General features: G+C 37.8%; 1 protein-coding gene across 3 annotated transcripts in view; it reads right to left on the bottom strand.

The window, feature by feature from the left end:
* The window catches only part of tafa5a (TAFA chemokine like family member 5a), a 135,086-nt gene that overhangs the window by 26,084 nt on the left and 90,002 nt on the right, over nt 1–19,000 (bottom strand). For all 3 annotated transcript variants that reach the window (XM_058417543.1, XM_058417542.1, XM_058417544.1), the window contains one exon: nt 1,040–1,167. In XM_058417543.1, the coding sequence (XP_058273526.1) occupies nt 1,040–1,167 (128 nt within the window). The remainder of the gene's footprint in view (nt 1–1,039; nt 1,168–19,000) is intronic.

Here is a 19,000-nt window from a genome sequence, read left to right as displayed (position 1 = left end):
CTCTCTCTTCGCACACATACCAGCCGTGATCATCCATCTGCTCCCGTCATTAATGTTGAGTGATCTTATGCAATTACAACTAATTAGAAGAAAGTCCAAGCTCAGTGTTACTAAGCAAAGAAATTCTGTAAGTTCTGTACTTGATGAGAAGGAAAGGCCTATATTTCAATGTTAAAAATGTATCCAGAAACCATTCCAGGGGAGACAAAAAGGGATACTATTTGGGATAAGAACATTAATTTCCCTTTATTATTCTGTTTGGATTCATGTTGTTATATCACTTAATATCATTTTATTAATATTACTTATTACTTATTCAGCTCAGTTGACTATCCTTATAAAAGAAACCAATGTTTAATCTGTCATAAATGCTCTGTCTGAAATAACACTTTATAAAATTTTAGGCTTCATTTTTAATGTTAGTATTAAAGCAAAAACAAAACAAAACAAAACAAGAAGCATGATAATTGTGCTGCAGTTGTGTTTATAATCTTGCAAAATGTGCAATTAAAAACCTTCAACTGTGTTCTGAAAATATAATAATCTAGTGTCTTGATCTTATGTTCATATTTATGACGTTATCACGGTCCTTAAAAAAGAAAGAAGGAAAATAATTGATGATAAAAGTGTTTATCCTGTAAAAGATTTCAGAGACATAATTGTACACTTGAGTTTATAATCTTTAATAATATTTAATAATGTTAATATTAAATTATGTTAACAGTGTCCTTAAAAATGCTAGAGAGAAAAAAAAACAGATGTGCTAATTAGTGTTTAACATGTGACAGATGCCATAAAACTATAAATAGTATAAAAAAATGTTTATAATCTTGGAAAATTCTTTTAAATTATGTTATATTAATTCCTTTATATTGATTTGGATATTGCATTAGTCAATTAGCTGGTAGGAATTTTCCCACAGCAATTTAATGATGTTTTGGAAAAACATTATTTGCAAACTAGCTAGGCTTTTTATTATTGTTCCTCCAGTAAAAAAAAACTAACTACAGAGAGAAGCGGTGTGATGGAGGAGACTCACCGTGGTAGTTTTGACCCGGCCGCCGGGCTGTGTGCAAGTCCAGCCTGATCTATTTACCAAAAGGTCACAGCCTTCATCGTCCAGACATGGCACCATGTCACACCACTGCTTGGTCTTCACGATACGGGCTGTGGAGCAAGACAAGAGGGAGGTTATCAGCCATATAGACACACAAATCCACACACACACAGTGTAGTGAACCAGTCAAACTCATTTTGTCTGAAAGGAAGACTGCTCACACTAAACAGTCTGCAGTATGCTGAGTATGGCAGCAGGAACACACAGTATCGGCTGTTAACATTGATCACGTCTAGTGAACTGTAGTGTATCCACGTGACGAGGCTTGGCTGTGAGCCGTCTAATGCACCCCTGAATGTCACGTAGAAAGCACAATGACAACGAAGAAGACATTCCCAGTGAGCACAAAGACTTTTAAAGGACATGAAGAACATACTCATGTGATGTCGAGCTTTTACCCAGATTGAATGTTTTTTTTTCTTTTCTTTTTTTCTGAGGACACGGTAAAGACAATTGGTCTCAATTACAATGTCTTTTTATGGGCCAAGCCAAGCCACTACAACAATGGATATCCGTAAATGTCTTAATTTGGTGTGTGTTCACTGGGTTCACTTCATGCAATAAAACACACATTCATTTGATCTCATTTACACTTACACACTGCAATTTCACCAAACTAGTCAAAAATTCTCCAATCCCATCTCATTAAAGTGCCAATCAGGTGAGTTTACACAGTGTGACTCTCATCATATACAAATGGCAACATCTAAAATAAATAAATTGAATTAATATTAATATTAATGCATGGAACTCTTATTTCTTATTTCATGCTGTATGTTTTTTTAAGTATATAAGTAAATGTTGTTCGTTTTAATTCTGGTAAAATTGAGCATATTGTGCAGATATAATAGTTAACATGCATGCATCAGAGAACACTAATTTCTCCAGTCCTCAAGTACCCAGGCAACAGGCTGTACATTGGTGATTTCACTAATTAAAAATAAATAAGCAGTGCTTGAACTCGAAAACATTTTCTGGTAGCAGGCATTTGCCCTCCACTGATATTCTGCAAAAGCAATGTTCCCCTTTAGTAACATTTTACTTCGTTTGACTCTTTCTTCCCTTTTATTATAGGCAATAATATATTTAACCCCCTGGCGGTGCTGTTTTAAAGCTCCAGTAGGTGGATTAACTAAAGTAAATTGCCCCTAGGTGTAAATGTGTGTGCATGCTGGCCTGAACAGGGTTAGCAAAGCGGTTACAAAAGTTAAATAAATGAAAATGAAGAAAGGAAAGATTTTCAATACCCACTGTAGGCTATGGCGTAATATTATATTATATTATCTGTAGAATCAGGTCACTTTATTAGGAACACCTCTCGTCTGGTCATTCAGCAAATGATGTGCAGCATATTGCATAAAATCCTACAAATTCAGGCCAGGAGCTTTAGTTAATGTTGTCATTAAACATCAGAATGGGAAAAATATCTCTAGAGGTTACACATAATGTTCTTCAGAGGAGAACACCGCGCTGATGTGAGAGGTCAGGACAGGATAAAGTATCTCAAATAAGCACTATGTACATCCATAGTGAACAGAAGAGCATCCCATATGGAATTAGTTTAAAACTGAATGAACTGTGCAGATATAATCATTATCATGCATGTCCCAGAGAACACTAATTTTGCAAGTGCTGCATTACCCAGGCAACATGCATTGATGATTTCACTAATTAAAAATAAATGAGCAGCTCTTGAAGGCTACAGAACATTTACCGTACAGAATATTTCGCTTCCCATGCCTATTTTCCCCACTGATATTCTCCAAAACCAGCCTTTTTCTTTCTGTAATACTTTAGTTCTCTTTAATCTTTTTCTTTACCTGTTATAAAAGATAATATATTTAACAAAATTATTTCTCAGACACGGACAACTCTTGAAATACGAAGCAATTTTAATGCATTTTTTAAATCATCAGAGCTACCAGCTTAATCTCCTGACTCTTAAATCCAATATCTGTCAGCAGTTCTATAGCAAGGAAGTAAGAAGCCATTTTATTTTGAAATTCTTATTAGCCTCAATCAGTGAGTGCTTTAAAAGCTTCTCGGCAGAAAGCTGCAATTTGTGTCTATAAAAGGTGGTCATATTTTAAATGAGTGATGATTGCAATTTCATATCAGTTGATATTCATTCCATCTTTATTAATTTGCATTTTCTTAAGTCAAGGTTTTTAGGTGAAATCCACAGGACACAGTAAGATACTGTACATCACTGCTGATGAAGATTATCTGGTAAATTTCTGCTGACTCAAGATGACAAGCGGGCTTTTTGGGAAAGTAAGGTGTAACAATTGTGTCTGATATGAGTATTTTCAATAATCATCAGCAATCACAGTAATGCGCCTGGCATTGTAACAGCCTCACCTCTCTGCTCCTCCATTTACAAAATGACCACACAACAGAAACTGGGTCGGGGATGTAAACGCGAAAATATTATAGGATAATTTGCTCAGTGAGAATGCTGGGGATAAAAGAAGTCAAGTTTTCAAGAAATCTACAAACCTTGATTTCTTTCCTTTTTTTGCGTAAGGAGTTATTTTTTCTACAGTATATTGTGTTTGTTATTCAGAGTTAGCCTGTGTTGCAGTACTAAAGCTAACATTTTTAAACAGAATTTGTAAATTTCTTTATACGCAATTGTCCTTGAAATGTAGCCTCACGCCTCATCACCCTGCATATTTTTCTCAGATATAACTGCCCATGTGTCAGTGCCACTATTTATCAGATGGAATTAGAGGCTTTATCAGAGGACATGGAGTGTACTGGATTGTACTGTACCCTATTGTATCTGAAGAAAGCGCAGTCTGATCTGTTAATAGCTGGCTGGAATAGATGACTGTATGCAAAATCAAATTACAGATAAGAATTATAGCACACTGATTGCTGAAAATCATTAGTCTAGTTTGTAACTGATTACTGGATGTGCGGTTTCTCTGGATTTTTTTTTTTCACCAATGATAAGATTTCTAATATTGCAGGGTTTTCCATACTGAAATGTTTGCCAAGGAAGCACACTCTCAGGGTGGATGGAATGGCATACCCTCTCTCCCCTGTCAATCACGTTGAAGTTAACTGATCATGGACATCTGTAAGCTCCTGTGTTTCTTCTGACTGTGTTGTGCTGCTCTGGGATGCAGCAGGTCAAAATAAAAAAATTAAAAAAAACCCAATTAGCTGGCTTGTTTTTGGAGGTAATATGTGTTTTGTGTTTAAATGTCTCTTGGTCATATTATAGGATAGAGCAGGCTGGTGGGTGGGAATTGGTAAATGAACAAAATAGAGAGCAAAATAAAATTCTGCTTACGGATAACTTGTTTGCTGGTAAGTGAAACTTTTTGTGTCAAGATAAAACACTGAAATCATGCATAAATCTTGTATCATGTGGCGTCATTTAATCTTAAGCCTCCGTTACAACAAGCTAAAAAAACACCAGCAGGAAATGCACCATTATTAAAATGCCATATATATCATTCCCTGCAAAGATGCACTCTCTACAAATGTCTGTTTCCAACAGGAAATATGTACTCTTTGATTATTATAAAAAAAAATTATATGGGTAGAAGGAGTTTGCAATAATGTATTATTCTTAAAAATTATTATTTGTAGGCTTAACAGTTCAATATACACAATGCAATACAATTCAAATGCCTCAAGTTAAAATATAAGGTCTTGTAAGTTCATACAAGTTTGTGATATTTCAACAATTTATTTGGGGTATGTTATCATCAGTGGGATCCTTTATATTAGAAACAGCAAGTATGACGTAAACAAAGCAATATTTAATGACATTAGCATAGAAAATAGAAAATAAGTGTAGCAAATGGGAATTTCTCTTAGTGTAATTAGACAAATAATATGATATATTTGATGGGAAGCAACAGCACATTAAATGTAATTTCATGCTGAAGCTCATCTTGCAGATGCAGTTGATTGTATAGATAATAATCTTTTCACTGTAGATTTGTAGTCTCTATAGCTTATTCTGTCTGTTCTATTTTTATCACCTACTGTACATAATGTGGAAGGAAAAAGGAATGTGTGGCTGATGCAGGAAATGAAGCATATTGAAGCAATAGTGTAGCGTCTCAGTTTACAATATTTTAACACTAACTATTTTATAATGAACATCAAGTCAGAGGAAACGCAGCTAGTAATTCACAGCACACACACACACTGGGCTTGCATTGAAATCTTTCTCAATTCTGAACAAATTTCCACAAAGCTGAAAAATCAACGAATCAGTTACTGTAATGCAAAAATCCTGAAGATGAGCAGCTGTACAGTTTCAAGAGACTGCCAACAACAGAAGAAGTATGGATAGATATGACATTCGATATTTATTCCATCATTCGTTCATTTATTTTCAGATATCACTTTATCCCAGTCATGCTCATTGTAAGTTTAGTTAATTAAATCAAAAAATACGTTTCTCTACACAAAAGCAATCTTAGTGTTTCGTACGACCATGTTTATATTTTAGTGTACACTATATGTCCAAAAGTTACTGGACAACTGACCATCACACTTTGTGAACATTCCAGATTTATTCCCCTTTGTTATTATAATAACTTCTCTCTAGGGAGGCTTTCCACTAAATGGAGGCGTGTGTCTGTGGGGATTTGTGTTCATTCAGTCAAAAGAGCATTAGTGAGATCAGGCACTGATATTGGGTGAGGAGATGTGGGGTGCAGTCAGTGTTCCAGTTCATTCTATAGGTGTTCAGGGGGGTTGACGTCAGGGCTTTGTGCAGGACACTCCAGTTCTTCTACTCCAACCTCAACAAACCATGTCTTCATGGAGTTCACTTTGTGCACAGGGGCACTGCCATGCTGGAACTTTGCGTCCCTTAGGTCCAGTGAAGGGGAAGTGTTAAGCTACAGCACACAAATACATTCTATATTATTACATGGCACCAGTTTGGAGAAGAACCACATAAGATGGATAAGATTATGGTCAGGTTTTCACATTCATTTGGCCATTTAGTGTTTCCAGTGCTGAAAGACATGTGTTATGTCCCCTAGGTCTTCATTTATTTTTTAAAAAACCCTCTTTTTGCTACTCATGAGTAGCAAGACTGACTTTTATACAATATTTAAGCATTTTTTCCAGTTTCTATCTTTTCTATTCAAGCTTTTTTGTATTCACATTTTAAAAATTCCAATAAAAGAATAGAGGGAAACCCCCACGCAGTCTCTCTCTCATCTTCTGACACATCAAGTCCTCAAATAGTAGGACTGTGAATTGGCAATTGTGGATACAAATAGACATTCAATTTTGGCCTGCATGGGAGGACATTTGCTGCACCAACACCGCCAATTTTCTTCTGCTTCTGAAGCCTCCACTTCTCTCTCTGTCTCTCTCTTTCTTTGTCTCTCTCCATTCCTGATACATCTTGGAGATATTTAAGAAATTACAGAACTCATCAGTATCACCATACTCCCCTTTTTTAAATTACATATGCATGTTTAAAAAATAAAAAAGAGTAGGATAATAATTAGACTTTCTGTGTTGACCTGATGTACTCTCTAACCCTGTATCAACTCAGTGGTGTTTTTTTCCTTATAAATATTTGCCTTTCTTTTTCATCCTAGTGAGTTACGGCTAAACAAACTACATAACAAGCTCCACAACCTATGCACAACAACTGATCTTACAATGAATCAGATTGTTTTAATTTCTGGTAAATGTTTTGGTCATTTTAACTCCAAATCAATCACATATAAAAATAAAAATGAGCAATAATTGCATTAGAAATGCCTCCATGCATGTGTTCTAGCACCTACTGCTGTTAGAATGAGCTGCAAATAATGTTTACTCTTCATAACTGCCTTCTATTTTTGGCAAAAAAAAAAATAAAAATAAAAAAACACATTTGGGTATATTAAACACAGCAGCATAACAAGAATCAGGCTAGACTAGGAGCTGTGAGTAGGAATGAATATCTTGGACCAAAACATGTGAATAATGTTTCATAATAGGGCACAAAAACTGTGCCACCATCCCTCACTCCACTCCAATTTGCATAAAATTAAACTTTTATGTTGCTGACTTAACAACAAGGATGAAACATGGATGCAACCAGAGGATACAGCTTTATACAAAAAAAAGTCAGACAAAGCATTATTGTGAAACAGTGTTTACAGCATCAGAAAACGAGTAAGTGACTTTGTATAATTCTCAACCAGCAAATAATACAAAAATGTCCAAAATCTGTGAAATTCCCCTTAATTTTTCTCCTCACATTGAGAGATTCTTCCTTCCAAATTTGCACACACAAACAAACACACACACACACGTGCATACATACATATCCTTAATCACAAACCACAGCCAGATAAATCAATTTTACACAATTCCATGAATCCCAGGATAAACATTTTACATGACAGGACATAAAATCACGGTCACAATAAAATCAGGATAAAAAAAATAAAAATAAAAATAAAATAATAATAATAATAATAATAATAATAATAATAATAATAATAATAATAATAATAATAAATAAAAATCACATCATCCTGAAAATGTATTAGAAGTTGCTGCATTTTAATAATAGATGTGTTGTGTATGTACTCAAGCCAGGCTAAAACATCTACCACTTTTCATTCACTGTTTTCTGTTGATGAAGCCATCACTTCCTCATTTGTATGACTGCTGAATTACCACACAAAGAGGAGTGATAAAGAAACAAGGAGTGGTCCGTTTAATTAGATAATACGTCCTCCCCGAGTGTTTCTGTGTGTGAATTGGATTTTGATAGCCTGTTAGCCCCAATTATTAATCCAATTGACCATAAAACAAGTGCAGGGCACTTACATACTAGAAACTGAATTTTTTTCTGATGTATTATATCAACTGCATGCTAGTCTTGCCAGCTAATTTGATCCTTTGTGACATTTTAACCAATATTGTCATGATGAAGCTTATGAATGCAGCTGTTTAAGTATCCAGTCACGTCCAGGCTGCATGAGCTGTAAGGTCTGAAGCCACTGTGAAATAAAAACAAGCTGGGCATAATTCGTAGCTGGACAGGACTTGAGCACACAGTTCATCTGGCCATGATAAGACAAGGAATAACGTCATTACACTCTCTACGGGACACTATCTCATCGAAATGCTATATCTTGCTCATGTCAACAGCCTGTAAGGGTGAGTAATAAACCCTACCTAATGCAGTAGAAAGCACAAGGCCTGTCAGGATGCAGAGTGCATGAGCTCAGCTCTATAGGCCATATCTGATCACAGCTGTTTATCTAATAACGCATCTGATCTGTTAAACGGCTGCATTGGCATTCTGTTCGCATTTAAAATATTCCATCTCTGCTCTGGAGGTTCATTCGCTGGCACCACTCAGCAAAAAGCAAACACACTTTGTAAGGATGTTTTTTCTTTGGTATGTTTATTATCAGGATCATTTTATTAACGTCGAGTGCCACTCTAGCAACATGTTGTCGGAAAACGGAAGCTTTTAAAATGTCACCTTGCACTATTTCATAATTAAATTCTCATAAACGCATGAAATGTCTTATCTTCATATCCACATTTAGGAGGCGTTCCTTCCTTAAAGTCGAGTTGTAACAGGAGCATGCAGTGCCCAGTGTGTGGAAGCCACAGTAACCCCCGTCCCACTTTCACGCCATTAACATTCTCAGCGGCGCCTCCACCACCTAATGACAGCTCAAAGAGCCTTTTAAGAAAATTCTGTGTGTCTTAATTTCACACAGATCTTTTCCAACACGACCAGGCATTATCAGTGCCCTTCTGCCCCCAAACTACATTTTTTCTTTTTCACTTCCTTTTTGGCTGCCTTTTTTGTCCCGGTCCTTACGACTGCAACATAAAACACCCCTACACATATGCACACCTAACAAAAAGAAATAATCTGCTAAGGCTTTCACCACAGGCCCACAAAAAAAAAAAAAAAGGCAACCCTGTCGAACATCAGTCTCTTTCATGTTTCTGAAAGGACAGAATGCAGCCCAATTAGCTGTGTTCCTGAGATGGAGGGCAACATGTGAGTGAGACTCTCACCTGGTGAGACAATGAAGCCTCATGGGAACTAAAATAAATATCCTCTCCACCTCAGACTGCATAATTAGTCAGTCACCAGCATCCCAGGTCTTTACACTCCACTGCATGATTCTCATCTGATTATTCTGCTCATCTGGCCCATTGACAAAGATACGCTCCAAATCCTGTCTGCAACCTTTTCAAAGATTTGACTTCACAAAAAAAGCAAATTTCTTGTGACATAATCTAGCATTCCAAAGATGTTCCATGCAAAATAACACTTTGGTATTTACTATGCTGTTGCTCAGTGATTTCATCTGTTGTTTTGTCTCTCGTGTATGATACAACATTATTTGTGTAAAAACCAAACTAACCTTTACACTAATAAATCTACCCTAATTGCTGTCAATCACACCAAGTTTAATCATGGAAACCCCCTCCTGCTCTGAGGGATGGAGCATTTATCCTCGCAGCCTTTTGGTAAATGCCAGGCCGAGCCCTAATTGGCAGCAGCATTTGGCATGCCGGTGTTTGTTTGCGGAGACTCCGTCTGGCTGTGATGCTCTCGGTGGGGCCGTGAGTTCCCAGCAGGCCTTGTTGTGCTCGGCCCCAGCTCTGAGTGATATCGTGGACTCGCAGATGTGCACTGACATTTCTTACCTCTGCAGCCGGGAGACGCTGTAAACCAGTGGTGGAAATGTCAACTAGAACAGGAGCCACACTGACGGAGATCATTTAATAACCGGCGTCTGTGGGGGCAATAGAGCTGCACAGCTACCCTTGGACTTCTACTGGCAAACTGCTTACACTGCACACAGTGTATATGATAGGCTTATAGAACATTCTGGATCAATTACATACAGTATTACAACAGGCAGCATCCAGTATAAGGTATTAGAGCTTACTGAGTGTAAGGTAATAGGATACATATGTAAGGCACTGAAATGATAAAATCAGCTGTTTCTTCTTCTATTTATTATTCTGCTTACTTATTCTATTATTATTATTATTATTATTATTATTATTATTATTATTATTATTATTATTAGGGCTGTCAAACAATTAAAATACGTCCCACTCATTTACATTATTTAGTGTAGTGGTCCTGATTTGATGTTGTGCTCAGGTTTATTGTCATGTTCTATCTCTGTGGGTTTTTTTCCTAGCATCCCATCCAGGGTGTATTCCTACTTCATATGCACCCGATGCACCATGTCCAGGATAAGGCACTTACTGAAGAATGAATAAATTAATTTTGAGTAGTTCATTGTGACTAATCATTTTTAATCATAATAGCAGATCTTATCTTATAAGGAACCTCTGGAAGGCTTCCGGGTTAAGGATCTTCCTCTGCTACTCGTGCTGGCTATCTAAGATTGAAGCAAAGCAATTATATACTGTATATTACATAGTTCTAATGTAAGCTGTTGCCAGATGTTCCATATGGTATTGTTTTTCCTGGGTGAACATGGTGCGTAGGCAAACTCTTTCGTCTCTGCACACACATTTGCATGCTTAGGCCCTTGAGACATGACACACAGGTCTCATAACTTCTTCAGAAACAGCTGTGAATCAGCCAGTTTATTCCTTTATTAACTCCTGCTTTGTGATTCATCCTCAAACACTGTATGCAGAACATGGACATTATAAATAGTTTTTCTTGTTGAAATTCTTTGTTTAAAATCAGACAGTAAGCACCACATCCGTACCAAATTTCTGTGTAATGAAATGGAACCCAAGTGCAAATTAAACACACCTTGTAATCCATTGTACTTTGTAATAATAATGTTATTACTCATCTTAGCAAAGTAGAAAAGATTCTAATTATAATTTGATCAAGAGTATTGTGCAGAAAACTACTGTAGAGCTTTTTCTGTATTATTAAATATTTTCTCTTGGTTAAATTAACACTTTTAGATTAAATGACTTTTCTAGATTAAGTTCTGTCCAGTTTTTTTTTTTTTAATTCTGTTCAAGCATACTTCAATTGATGCATGTGATTATTCATTTATCTTTAGTTTCTGCTTTATCCTGGTCAGGATCATGGGGATCTGAAATCTTTGCCAAGAACACTGAGCACGAGGCAGGAATACATCCAGGATGGGATGCCAGTACACACATTCACACACTCATTGACCCCTAGGGGCAGTTTAGAGTAGCTAATCCACTACTGGCATGTTTTAAGAGTTAGCAAGGGACTGGAAAACCCATTGGGGACCCTGGCCTTGTGAGGTTGAAATGTTACCCATTACTGTATGTAATTATCTTTTTTGAACAAAACATGAACCATAATAACATTCTTTCCCTTGTATAAATTATTTTTATTTATTTGTACTGTTCACCTTCAAACTTAAACAAGTTCTGATGCATGCTAGAGATTCTCCTGCACTTTTCTCTCAGGTGTTAAACGATAGCACATAGCCAGCTGTGGCTGATGCTCTGAAGACAGAGAACAGGCAGAAGCGATCTTGCGGGCCCCTGCGGTCTTGACCCAGTTAAGACGTACTGTGACTGATGACCGTCGCAGAGACCTGCAGACAGGCTTTATTGAGACAATAAATGAACAGTGCACATGCCTGTGGCAGAAGAAGAGCGAGAAGGAGAGAGAGCATTATTTATGTATTTAGAGTAGAGCTTTGCTAAGCTCTTGTGCACTTTCAAACTCTCCTTCTCTGACACGTTCTGATTTTCAGTGCGATACGCCAGTGCTTCTGTTCACAATGCAGTCCAGAGAATGTGCTGATACCTAAGATCTAATCACTCTGACCTTATGTCTCCTTTTAGTAGGCCTTTTGTATTCAGCTGAGGAAAGCATTAATGCACAAGAGAAGAAAGAAACAGTAAATGTAAATTATGGAATAAAATAAACAGTCATGGCTCTTTGTAATACTAAAAATGATAACAGACAGGAGCATCAGCATGACGCATTAGAACACCTTGATTAATACATCTCAACCAAGGTAGGGTCACGGTGCACCATCAAATGCTAATAACATTAATTGGATAGGCCTGGCACACAATAATGACATTTCATAATTATCTGTGGCACCAAGGAATCTGCAGGGCTTAGTGTTAAGCAAGCCGGCTAATGTCTACTGATAACCATGTGACCTGGAGTTTGAACCTGACATTTAAGGGAATCAGCTTAAATCAATAGTAAAGGTTACCGCAACAGTGCCCTGAGCATGGCTGGCTGATACTGAGCCCTGAAAGCAGTCCGACTTGCTCTTTACCCTGCTGGCTTGCTGATCTGAAGGGCCCAGATTACGATCGATTAAAAATGGTGCCAGCAGGTCACATGGTAATAGTGCTCTCTCTGATGACGATCTCAATAATCAGACTGGGACAGATTAACACTGATCCAACCAAAAGAGCAACTCTTACCCATGGATTTATAGGTCTCTTCTACATACTCGGTTGATTTTCCTCTTCCTGCCATTTCAGAGTGCAGGGGTCAGGCACACTGCGCTTTCCACCCTAATTGTACAGCCACAGACCTTGATATTTAACCCTAACACACCACAGAGCACCTGTGGGACACACCATTATGAGCTCTATCATGCACTGTCAGGGCATTGTGCCCTCAGATTGTAAACAACTAATCGATAGCTCATCTGTCACTAGAGTCTGAGGAAACAAGTTTTCGGGGATCCACTTTTCCAGCCAAAATGAACCAATCAATTGCCGCTCCACCGAGGCCGTTCCTGGAGAGATGGAGGTGATGGACAATTTTTCTTTCTCCCGCTCTCTGCTTCCCAGGTTCTCTAGAGGCTGGATGTTGGAATGCATGCAAGAGAGTGGAATAAGGCTAGATGTTCTGCTCCAATGGCACTCTGTGTTTAAGTAGAGAGCAGTGTTCCTGTCAGAGGCAAATGGCAGGTGGATTATGGCCTCTCGCCACACTGTCCCTTGACAAATTCAAAGGCAACTCAACCGCTTGCTGTGCAACGGCTCCACGGGTCACCTGCATGCCTGTTTGTAATTTTTCTTTATTCTCCCTCTCTCTTTCTCTTCTCTTTATCCTTCCCTCTCTTTCTACCTTATTTGGCCTCCTCACTTTCTCCAACTTTCTCTCCAACTTTCTTTCTATCTATGTCACAAAAATAAATTCAGCTGCAGCACCTCACAGCCCTGATGCAGCTTGTCAAATTCTCAGCAGCTCAAAGTCAAAAGGCCAAAGTGCTCTCTCCATTGAAAAAAGAAAACTAAAATAGTCGTGTGCATGCCGTCTTACTTCTCTCCAACATGCGGGGTCTTGAGTTTCTTTCTCTACCACTATGCAACATGAGAGAGCCCAGGACTGATGCCAAGTCCTTCCTGCTTCAGATTCAAGCATAGAAACAAACACTGACTCATTGACTCAATGGAATCTTCTGCTTTGGCCTTAACATTGTTCTGTAAGAACCTAGTGAAAAAGGGGCCATCACATGGGTGACGCCCACAAGAAGAGCCTTGTGGAGAAATCTCAAGTGATTACGGGGCCTTTGCCCTGGCGCCCAATCGTGCATGCTTGCTCCTCAGTTGCCCTGACAACAGATTCACACCAACACATGGCATGAAAACCACAAAACACTATTAGAAATATAACTAGCATGTAATCGTCAAGACAGTGTTTAACGCTGTACTTCAGGAATTATTTTAACTGTGAGATACTCAGTGCTTGCTCACTTAGATATCAGACCAAATTCCATGACTATTAGCTGTAAACCAAGTCAAGCTATGCTCCTGCCATGTGAATTCCTGCAACATCCTGGTCTGTGCTTCCCAAAGGACAGAACGCCTTTTATTAAGCTGTGACAACAGGGCAATGCTTCAGCTTAACTGGGGATGTGTGGCTAATGCAATCAATATATAGATTTGTTTTAATCAGATATCCATACACTCTGCATCACCTCCTATTTTCTCTTCTTTGTCATTTACATTTACAGTAATTAGCAGGTCTTACTGGCCATCTCATAAAAGTGTTCCAATATTGCAGATGGCACTATCTAGGAGGACTAGGACTAAGTCTTCTACCTTGACATAACCTGGTGAAGATCCCTCCACTACTGGATGACAGTACAGAGAAGCTATGGTTGGTCAAGTTGGGCCTGAAGGCAACATAAGGTAGAGCAGGGTTTGATAACTACTGTGAGGTATGTCTGGGGTTGGACAGGGCTGGCCCTTTTTAGGCTTTGTAGGCAAGCACATCGAAATCTTGTTCTAAACTAGAAAGATCAGTGAATTATTGCTTTATCCCCCTCCCATATAATCCTATGACAGAGACAGAGCTGTGACAGGCTTGTGCCAGATGCAAAACACACCCCTCTTCTGCTTCATAGCTTAGATTGACTCTCACGCTTGTGCCTCCATCACCCATCCCTAACGCACTTCTGCCATGCAAACATACTCATTAATATTAATGAGGGATATAATTCCTCCACATGAACGGGAATGTTTATTGGTTTGCAGCTGGAGCCCTTAAGCAAGGCATCTCTCCACACATGGATGTGCTTGTCTCTCTCAGTGGCAGAGGCTCATCTCAGCTGTTTATTTTTAGGTGTGGGGCATATTTAGGATAGAGAGAGTGGCATGGCTACTGAACCAGGTCTAATTGCTCAGTGAACATGTGCAATTTTCTAAGAAGGGGCAGTGTGATGAATGAATCATAAAACAAGGAAATCAAAGCCATTTCCTGTTAAGCAGAATATTAGGCTATGACTCAACACCTGAGTGAGGCCTTTCCAGTTCCACTGACATGACATTTGACTCACATCTGAGTTCGCCCAAGGTCATAAGAAAGCATCATTTGTTCCATGAAATGTATATTTATAGCGACCAGATCCTGAGTGATGGATGAAGGTTAAGTGTTCTGGATAAGGGCTCCCATGGAGGGCAGGGGCTGGCATTTAAGAGAACAGGAGTGCTCTAAAGTCATTCGTCCTCTCCTCCAACCCCCTGCATCATCACCTCCATCCTTCACTCAGCATTACAGAAGGTCCTCCTGATCTGTCCCACCCAGCTGACACTGACTGAGTGTATGATTAACTTAGCAAGGGGAGCACTGAGTTTGTTATTATAATGGTTCTCACTTCAAGCCTCTCTAACTTAATGAGAGGAGCAGGAGCCTGTCTCCAATATTAATCCATACCTGATTTATGGCTCTCCCACCCTTCCTGAGCCATCATTTGTATTCATTTGCTTATGCTTTTTATCTGCATGCAGTCCTTTTTGTCACCACAGTGTTGTTATTACTTTTTGCCAGGGGATGCAATATGAAGCAACACCTTGATAGTGAGACTAGCCTGTATGATAAGAGGAAAGGCTGTTGCATTAAAATTGCATTTGGAGTTAAATTTCTTAAAATATTTAGTTTGTGAAAGCATTTTAATATGAATGACCCTATAAAAGTCATATTATATTCACACACATTAATGTTTTTGTTTTGAAATCTCTTAGGCTTACCTGGAAGGCACAAAGCCATAATTCAAATCTCTATCACAATTCTTTTAATCCAGAACCCCAGAGAACCACTTTTTACGTGAGGGTAGTCAGATCGACTAATCCCCTGTTACCTGGGATGCATGTAAAATGTCATCTTGTCATCTTCCTGTAAGAAATTTTTATAGCACTACCAACACATATGTAGGATGAATCCCTAACGGCTTTCCTTCCAACAATGCTCACTATACATGGAAAACTCCCCAGTGATGAATTTACCCTTTAAATATTATGTGTTCAGACAAAAACACTGTAAAGATCTAGTGCTGGTATTTAGTGTGCTATGTGCTTAGCAGTATGTTATTGTGGATTCAACCTCAGAAAAATAGCGAATCAAATAATCATTGTTTCAATTTGTTCTTAAATCGAATAGAATAATAAGTTTGACATTTTGTTAGCTTTAAAAAAAATCGATAAATAATTCAAAACAAGGTTTAACAAATGTATATTTTGAGCTTTGTGTATGGAAATTTCGGTATCTAATTTATTCTGCAAGTTTGCAAGTATGATGTGGCCTACAGTTAGTGTGTCATAGCAATGTCTGCTGTAACCTCACTGTAACTGAGAAGCATTTATTTATTTATTTATTTATTTATTAACTTCTATGCCATCATTGACATTCGGGGATTTTTACATTTATGTGTTTTTTTTACTTTCTCCTTTACCTCTCTCTCTCTCTCTCTCTCTCTCTCTCTCTCTTTCACATTCTCATGATTTCTCACTACTTTTGTGCCAGGCTCTCTCTCCTCTTCCTCCTCCACCCCACCTTCTGTTAAGTCCCACATGTACTTCTCAAAATGGAGAATCAATGGGGCAGTAGTTACAGTATCCTCTCCGCATTGCTCAAGCTTCCAATGCTGTATATTCAGTCCGCTGCACAGATCTGTGCTGAACAACTGCAGCAATTACAGATGTGGGGGGAAAAGTAGTGCATGAAATTTTAAATTGTCCATGTCCACCTCATTTTACATTTTATTATATATATATATATATATATATATATATATATATATATATATATATATATATATATATATATAGTAACTTGTGAGGCATGGGCAGGCAATTGAAAGCCAACACTGACTACCTAATTATGTGTTTTATCATTGCGGTCACAATAAAATGCCCAAGCAGTAGCCTAGGCACATGTACATGCATCTGTTCCCTTGTTCTTTTAATAAGGGACATAAAAGAATCAGCATGGCCCTGTTATTTTTATATCCGACAAAAGCCAATTAAGATTCACAAAACAACTTTGCATTGTAAGAGCAGATGGTAACAGTGTCCCTTTCTGGGGCCTTAGATCTGCTTTAAATGCATTAAAAGAGGAAAGCATGGAGGCTGACGTTTCTTATCACATTCACACACATGTCTAAGCAGGCTGGCAAAAAAAAAAGTACATAACCAGTTAAAGCCTTTCTTTTGCACTAGTTTGCACTACATGTATTCTGAACACAAGCATTAGTTTAACACCATGCTGCCAGTCCATCACGTGGACTGCACTTAAAGGGTCTTGTCCTACTCCTCCTTCTCACAGTACAGCGTACACGGCAATCAAAAGTGACTGGAAAAATAACCATGTACATCAGTACTTCAGAGCCAGAGCTGTGCAAAAGACAGTTCTTTTAATGGCAGATAGAAAACCAAGCTCAACCCAGGTGTCTAAATGTATAGTTATCTGGAAAGCAGGTTGAAAGGACCTCAGGTCGATTGGACCCGAGATGATTGCATCTTTGGCTAGAGTTACAATCACAGAAGTCCCTTGCAGTAAATAACACCGGGAGCCCAGGCTTGGAACAGCACTTTATATCATCAAGATGATCAGAGATGGTAGTCTGGGAACAGAATGCTTCCCACAAAGGGCTTTAATTTAACATCTGTCCAACCACCAAATGCAGGTAAAACCTGGCACTGACTGTATTAATTTATTAGCCAAAAGATCAACATGCTGCCATAAATTAATGCTTGAAAATGAAACCTTGACAAATATCAGAAGGTTTTTGTTGTTTGCTTGTTTTTACAATGTAAAAGGAATTCATAGGTAGATTTGTCAATAGCAGAACAATGGGCACTTTTGGCAAATCTATTGACACCCCCCCAACCACCACCACCACTAATATTTGGTGTAATCTCCTGTGAAGTGGAAACAAACAGCACTTGGACACCGGACTCTGTTCCACCAAATGTTTGTGTAGTTGTGTTTGTGTCAATGTCAAAAAGTACAGTGTTAAATGCCATAATAGCATTGCTTATGGATCAAATCATTTATCATTTTAAAAATCTGTTGTAAAAATGTGAAAATTATTTCTTGGGGGTGTCAGTGAATTTCCCATATATGTCTTGAAAGAAAACTATAAAAAAAAACACCTACTATTAGCAAAAAAAAAAAAAAAAAAAAAAAAAAAAAAAAATATATATATATATATATATATATATATATATATATATATATATATATAAATAAATCAGTAACTAGTGTCTCCAGGTGTTAAATTAAAATTAATTACAAATATATATATTAAATAATTATTTAATAAACTAATTTAATTTAATATTATACACAGTTTTTTGATGATGCCAATAATTCTGCAGTTAAATTTATATGTATGACGTGCTGTTCCCCTGCACATTTTTGTTATTGGTAACTATACATTCTGTAACACTTTGAGGGGCATTTGGGGAGAGCATCAGGCACTTAGGTGGAAAAAAAAATTGGAGCAAAGCATCCTAATTTCTACATAAAGTCTAGTTAAAGCTCAGACAACAAGATTTTGTTGGCTAAAACTGAGTGATGGGCAATTTTGTTTTTCAGCATGATCCCAGTGAGTAGCTATTTAGCCAGAAAAGAGCATCAATGTATCTGACTCACTCTCGTTAAAAAAGTAGACAACAAACTGTTGCTTAGAGACAACAAAAGGAAGCCTTTACGATGTTACTAGCTGCTCATTACATCCTCCTTTATCTTTGTAGAGATTTGCAAGATTCTTCTGTCAGTGTTGACCTTTTCAGGCAGCTTGTTCTTATGAGTGTTATGCTCCTTACATCAGACCAAGCTGGTGTCCATGTAAAAGTTACTGAATATGTATATGCTCATATGCATGTATGATGAAAGAAGTACAGAATATAATAAACACTAACACGTTATACACTGCCAACTGCATGTTTCCCCAATAAGAAAGTGTTGTGTGTGAAACACAGTGTCATTTCAACTCTTTCTCAAAGCCATTGTTCCATTAGATTTATGATCCATACTTCAGGTGTGAAAACACACCATTTTTCATCTTTATCTTTCTGCAATCTAAGCACGTCAGCGTAACAGAATTAAATTTTATTGGCGCTCCTTCATGTTGCCAAGACTGTACACTTATTATGCTTTTCTCTAAGCCCCTTAAA

Source organism: Hemibagrus wyckioides, linkage group LG19, assembly GCF_019097595.1.
Source record: "Hemibagrus wyckioides isolate EC202008001 linkage group LG19, SWU_Hwy_1.0, whole genome shotgun sequence".
In the NCBI taxonomy this organism is placed as follows: domain Eukaryota; kingdom Metazoa; phylum Chordata; class Actinopteri; order Siluriformes; family Bagridae; genus Hemibagrus; species Hemibagrus wyckioides.
The sequence above is the reverse complement of the archived record's forward strand: the minus strand, read 5'-3'. Positions and strand labels throughout refer to the sequence as shown.